General features: G+C 48.9%; 1 protein-coding gene across 1 annotated transcript in view; it reads right to left on the reverse strand.

Annotated features, from left to right (window-relative positions):
• The window catches only part of SRRM4 (serine/arginine repetitive matrix 4), a 218808-nt gene that overhangs the window by 3272 nt on the left and 208982 nt on the right, over positions 1-6554 (reverse strand). The window contains 4 exon segments of the mRNA XM_006151555.1: positions 38-135; positions 2150-2290; positions 3026-3136; positions 5643-5846. Of these exon segments, the coding sequence (XP_006151617.1) occupies positions 38-135; positions 2150-2290; positions 3026-3136; positions 5643-5846 (554 nt within the window).

Genomic DNA, 6554 nt, shown 5'->3' on the forward strand with positions numbered 1-6554 from the left:
GGGCGCGGCCTGGGGCTCCAGCCGTGAGAGAAGCGGCGGCTGCTGCTGCTGCTGCTGTACCAGGAGGAGGCGCTGCTGAGGCTGCTGGACGAAGAGGGACTAGGCCGGTAGTAGGGGATGGGACGTTTCCGGGCACTGCAGAGAACAGAGGGAGAATGCAAGAGCTTCAACCCGGGAGCTCCCGGCTTGTCCCAAGGGAAAGCAGTAGCCTTCCATTCCCCAACGCCTTTAAGGAGAAAAACAAAAACAAAATTCCCTTTCCACTTTTCTTGCTGAAAGTCTCCGCTGAGGGCCGATCTGTCTGGAAAAGCCTTATTCTCACCCCTAACAAAGCAAGCCTCGGGCTCAGAGCCTGCAGCTGGCAATGGAATCTACATCTAAACCTTAATTGGAGTTTTGTTTTGCTATTTATTTTTACTAGGATTTTCTATTTATGGAGAGAGAAATTGATTTTTGGGGGGTCCCATTTACTGTAGTGTATCAAGTTTCTGCTTGAAATAAATGTATAGGTCTTGAACAAAGTGCGTAAGGAAAGAAAATTAAGTCAACAGTTATGAGCAATAAGCAGACAAAGCAAGAGTGGTGAAGAGGTTGTTTGATGATTGGGTTTGGGAAATGCTGAATGGCTTAATCAAGATGGGTTATTTGGGGCCAGCTGGTGGCATGGTGTTTAAAGCGGCTGGATCCCACATAACCAACTAAGAGGTTTGAGCCCCAGACCTGGCAGTATGAAAAACACACTGTGCGTGTGTGTGTGCGTGTGTGCACGTGTGTGTGTGTGCGCACTTGTGTGTGTGCATGTGTACCTAAAATTCTGAAAGGAGAGAGAGAAAAGAAGGGATTGTGGCATGACCCTGCCCCATGGAGGAGACTTTCACATTTTCCCTATCTCTCTCTGTTTTTACTCTGTGATCACATGTATCCTCTGGTAAAACTTAAAAAAAAAGAAGGATTGATTATTTGGCCTTGACTAAGGAAACTAGATAGCCTTTTGGAAACGCTTCTCTTTGTCTCAGCCTTTCTGCGAATCAACTCCAAGGACATCCCTGGTCAAGGCCATAGGGGTAGCAAAACAAAACTTCCATGCTGAGACAGGTGCTCTTTGGGATATTTGAAGAGCAGACAGCATCGTCTGGGTCTTCCTGTTTGCAACATACACTGTGTTTCTTCCAGATCATCTCCAGGAGGACACACCGGGCACCTGAGATCCCTGCACCCCACAGGTCTCTGGACCGAGTGGTGATGCCTTAGAGGGCTAGGAGGGAGAGTCCTAGCCAATTTCCGGACAGCAGCTACTTATTCTCCCAGCTTTAGAGAGAAACATCTCCTTTCACACCTCAGGCCTCTCTGCTAGAGCTTCTCCTGTAACCAGAAGCCTGCTCCACCCATTGGAACCAGTGGATGACAGCGGCACTCAGTGCGTTCTGTGTTTCAATGTACAGCGCATGCTCACATCCTTTCCCCGCTTTCATTTCATCCTCAGGATACTCCGGGGAATGATTTCCTCTAGTATTTTATGAGTGAGAAAACTGAAGCTTGGGGGAGGTGAAGAGACGTTCCCAGGTCATGGGGACACTAGCACAGCCAGGATTCAGCCCCAAATCTAGGGAATGCTCCCTTTCCCGCCGTGGTGCCCTAAAATCCCTTTTGCACTTAGATAACCCTGTTGACACAATCCACATTTGGTTCAGGGTTTAATTTAAATCCGGGTCTGTTTAGGGTGGCATCTGAGTGGGTGAGTCTTTGGGTGAAGGTCTCCTTCCTCTGCCTCCACTTCCAGGACCACGCCTTGCTCTGATCCCACTCTGTTCCCCAATCTGGCCTGCCCAGCCCCAGCCCCACCCCGGACTGTGGCCACGCCCTTCAGGTCACTCCTGCTTTGGCCTGGCCCCGCCCTTGACCTGCTCCAGTCCCAAACTCAGCCCACACAGCCCTGCCTCCTCCTTCTGGTGCTGCAGGTTGGGGCTGGGGAGAGGACAGCCTGAGGATCTGGGCAGAAACATATTTTGAGGGGGTCCCTGACCTCCCAGGACCCTGAAATCCCAGTTCCGAGGAGGCAGGGGGAAGACTCTGAGACCTGAACGAGTAGGAAGAAGAATGGGAACGAGAACAAGGTGAAGGCGGGCATCCCCCGCCCTCTTGGCCTCACCTTGTTATCCTGCGGGCCTCCAGGTGACTAGGGGAGTCTCTCCGGCGCTTCCTCATGGGAGAGTAGGACCGACGTCTCCGACGCGCCCTCTCACGTTCCCGTTGCTGCGAGTCCTTTTCATTGTATTTGGGGTCCCGTTCCCTGAAGGGGTGCGGGGAGGGGTGTTATTGGGGAGCTGGGGCTGAGTGGCTTCTGTGTGGGCGTGTGGAAGAGGGGTCCTTCTTGGTCCCCTCTCCCCCACCGGAGCAGAAGATGGGGTTCGCACTGGGTCCCAGTGAAGACGGAGGGAAGGTGACAGAGCTGTGGGATGGGTGCTTGGGCGAGTACCGTGCAGGGGAGGTTAGGATGTCATTTCTGTAAGGGATGTCACTCTTTACAGGTGAGCATCGCAGGGGAGCAGGTACTACAGGGGCGAGAACGTGACTATTTCACGGGCCCTGGATCATAGGTAAGGATGGGGCCCCGAATAGTTGTACTAGGGTGGTGTTAGGTGGGTGAACAGGCTGAGGGCTGGCCTGTGAATTCTGGGTGTGGCTGTGGGTGTGTTTGGGGTGGGGACATTGCAGCACAAGGGTATATATATAGGGCCTCATTGTCACTCCTGATTGGACAAAGGGAACTGCATGAATACTGAGTCAGGTCCCCATCCTACCTTGGCAGGGCTAGAACTGAGAATAAGGGCCGCACTTCGGAGACTCGAGGGGGGATGAGGGGCGGGGTCAGAGAGGAGGATCAGATCAAAGGCGGACATGGACCCGGGCCGACCCTGAGGGGAGGGGCCTACTCGGGGGCGGGGTCAGTGTCTTGAATAGGCAGTACCTGTGACGGGGCGTGGCCCGCTTGGGGGCGGGGCCAATGCCTGTGAGTGGGCGGTACCTGCTGGGGCTGTAGCGGGAGTAGCTGGGGCTGCGGCGGGATCGAGAGCTTCTGCTAGGCGGGCTTCTTTTGCCAGACTTGGAGGAATAGCTGGGAGAGCGGGAGTAGGACCTGGGGGAGAGGTAACAGCCTCTGAGAAGCCTGCTGAGCGCTTGTCTTAGAGGCTTGTTTCATTTATCTCGTTACCAGGAGGCGACTTTTTTCCTTCTAGAGGCCAGGAGGAGGAACTAGGACTTTCAGAGCTTCAGAGCGAATGAAATCCCCTCCCCTTTGGGTGGTTAATAATAGTACCGACGACTCTTACTGAGAGCTCACTATCCTGGGCACTTATTAGCGCTACGATCGCGGTCAGGTAATTTTGTTTCTCCAAGCCTCTGTTTTCTCCTCTGTAAAACGAGGGTAATAATAATACTTATAACGTTGTAAATTCAGTCACTTAGCACATCGGCACATGTGTTAAGCGCCAATGAGCCAGCACGTGGAAAATGTTAGCAATGACTATTATGTGCTTTATCCTGTGCCAAACACTGAACTAATATTTTGTGTACATTATGTCAAGACATCCTGAAGTTTGTTACCATTACCGATCCCATTGATAGATGGGGAAACAGAGGCACCCAGACGTGAGGCAATCTGCTCTAGGCCACACAGCTTGTAGGGGGTTCATATCCCAAGTCTGGTCATCTCTGAAGCAACTGGAATTAGGTCTGTTTGGTTCCATAGACTCTTGTCTTTTGTAGAATCTGCTGTACAGCCAAATTATTTTAAAATTATTTTTAAAAATTATTTATTTATTTATTTATTTTAATTTGACCAGAGAGGGATAGAGTGAGAGACAGCGAGAGAGAGGGAACATGAGAAACTCTCCAGGTCCGGGACTTGAACCGCGATCAGCCACGTGGGAGTCCAACACCCTTAACCACCATGCCACCTGCTAGCTCCCAGCCAAATTATTAACCCCTATGCTACTTCTAGTTTTTCCCCTCTCCCTCGTTAGTGCCTCCTAGTTTTAGAAAACATTGTGGGGGAGGATTAGGTCCTCCAGTCCCAGTGCCCAGGGATAGCATTCCAGTTCTGATCCCTGGAAGATGGTTTTGCCGATTTGCTCTTAGGCTGTGCGCTGAGGGACATTATAGGGAAGAGTCAAGAGGAAATATGCCTTTGAACATTTTGAAACGATTGTCAGACGTTTCCATTCACTGAACCATATGGTGTTCCTTTTCTGTGGAGCCACGAGTCATTTTTCATAGACTTAAAAATCAGAAGTAGCTATTCTTCCAAGCAACTAGTTTAAATCTCTCTCTCTCTTTTTTTTCTTTTTGTTAATCATGTGACAATTAATGGAGCAATTTTCCTCTCTGCTGCATCTGCCAGGGAACTCGGAGGTCATATTTGCAACCACCTCTGTAACAACTATACATAATGATAAGATATACCTTCAGGGACTTAACCTTTCTCTTGACTTAATTGTTTAATTCTCTTCTTAATTTTCCTTAGAGACTGATTTACTTTTTTAAATTATGTCACTCTGTCACGTTAAATATTTTTGTCAGCTGCCTCACCTCCTTTTATTGGAATGTACTGGTCTTGAAATAACCAACTAAATAAACTGCCATTTTTAAAAAAATTATTATACGGCTGTAAATGAGGAACAGTCAGTCTGCTATTGGAAATTTCCATTTGCAGAGGGAAGCCGGACTCCATGAAACTATGAGTTGATTAGATTGGATGGAATCCTCCAGTTCCTGAGATCTCATGTCTGTACATGCTATTATTATTCCACATGAGATAAGTGAGTAATGACCAATGATTATTGGAGTTCGGTAGGAGAACGCAAGCATAGCCACGGTTCTTCTTGTATCTACACCCCCTGCAATGTGACTTTGCAACTCCTCCCACTGAGAGGATTATTCTTGCATCTGGACTGGTCGGTCTTCTGACTTGCTATGGCTAATAGAATACCAGAAGAGATGATGTTATTTCCCAGCCTAGGACTCAAAAGCCTTGCTCACTTCTGCTCTCTCTCTCTCTGCTCCCTGCCATCACCATGTGAATGAGTCCAGCAGACAGGCCTGCTGGAAGATGTGGGACCACATGGAGCAAAGATGAGTCAGGCGAAGTCATTTAAACCAGCCAGCTCCCTGCCAACCTTCCAACGGATCACAGACACGTGAATGAGCCCAGTGAAATCAGAAGAACCACCCAGCTGAGTCGAGTCCAACTTGCAGATTCATAGGATCAAAAACCAAACACTTGTTTTAATGATGCTAAATTTGGGGGTAACGTTGTATGCAGTGGAAGCTAGTTGCTATGTACTATCTCATCCTCATGCCAATAGCAGCAATAGTAATACTCATTATGGTTCAAGTATATCTCTAAGTACTTTATAGCCCTCAGAACAACCCTTTAGGTAAGCATTATTATTGCTTTCATTTTGCAGATGAGGAAACTGAGACTTTGAGAGGCTGACTGACTTTCTCAAGTCCCACAAGAAAGTAAGGAGTAGGTCAGGTATTCGAAGTCAAGTCTGACTTTTCTCCATGGGCAAGGCTATCTCCAGTTACCTTAACTCACTCCCTGAGAAGGAAAGTGCTGCAAAGGTCAACTGCACACTCACCTTTTTTCAGAGGAGGTGGATCTGCTCCGAGTGTACCTAGGGGAAGCCCTGGGATTTGGGGATCTAGAGGAGTGGCTGGAAGATCGGGTGCTGGCATAGGAGGAGCTGCGGGAGGACCCTTTCACGGGGGAGCTCCGGGCTGTGGAATAGACCAAACTGGACTTTTTCACCTCAGCACATTCCAGACATGGTGACTGAAATCCTCTGCAAGAGGGAGAACATCTGTTAGCACAGGACGGCTTGCCACTAAGGGCATCTTGAGCTAATACTGACCTCTCTACCTTTGCCTAGGCTGTGGTCTCACAGAACACTATAGCTTGGATAATGGTTTGTCCCCCAAAGGTTCATGTTTTGGAATTTAGTCTCCAATATAATGGTGCTGGGAGATGGTGAGACTTTTAAGAGGTGAGGCCTAGTGGGTGGTGTATTCACTGATGGACCACCTGGATTAGTGCTGTCCAGAGGGAGTGGGTTCTGGGGGAAAGGGGTTAGTTCCCAGGGGAAAAGGCTGTTATAATGTAAGAGCTTCCCATAGGTCTCAGTCACTCTGTACAAGTCCACTGGCCATGCAGCTTTTCTCCCGTGTTGTGAGGCAGCAGGTGCTGGTCAGAGGCTGATCCCATGTCATAAACTTGTCAGCCACCAGGACTGTGAGTCAAATAAACCTCTACTCTATAAGTCACCCAGTCTCAGGTATTTCTGTCTAGCAACAGGATAACAGACTAAGATATTAGGCCACAGATGTTAGAGAAACAGAGATAGAAAGAACCTTAAAAGGGCCAGCCAGGTGGTGTGGTGATTAAGGTGGCTGGATCCCACATGGATGATTGGGCAGTTTGAGTTCCAGAATCAGCAAATTGAGAAATATGCCAGGCATATGTGTATTCATGCCCCAAATCTCAAGAGGACAAT

Source organism: Tupaia chinensis, unplaced genomic scaffold (assembly GCF_000334495.1).
Source record: "Tupaia chinensis unplaced genomic scaffold, TupChi_1.0 Scaffold000320_1, whole genome shotgun sequence".
NCBI lineage: Eukaryota > Metazoa > Chordata > Mammalia > Scandentia > Tupaiidae > Tupaia > Tupaia belangeri.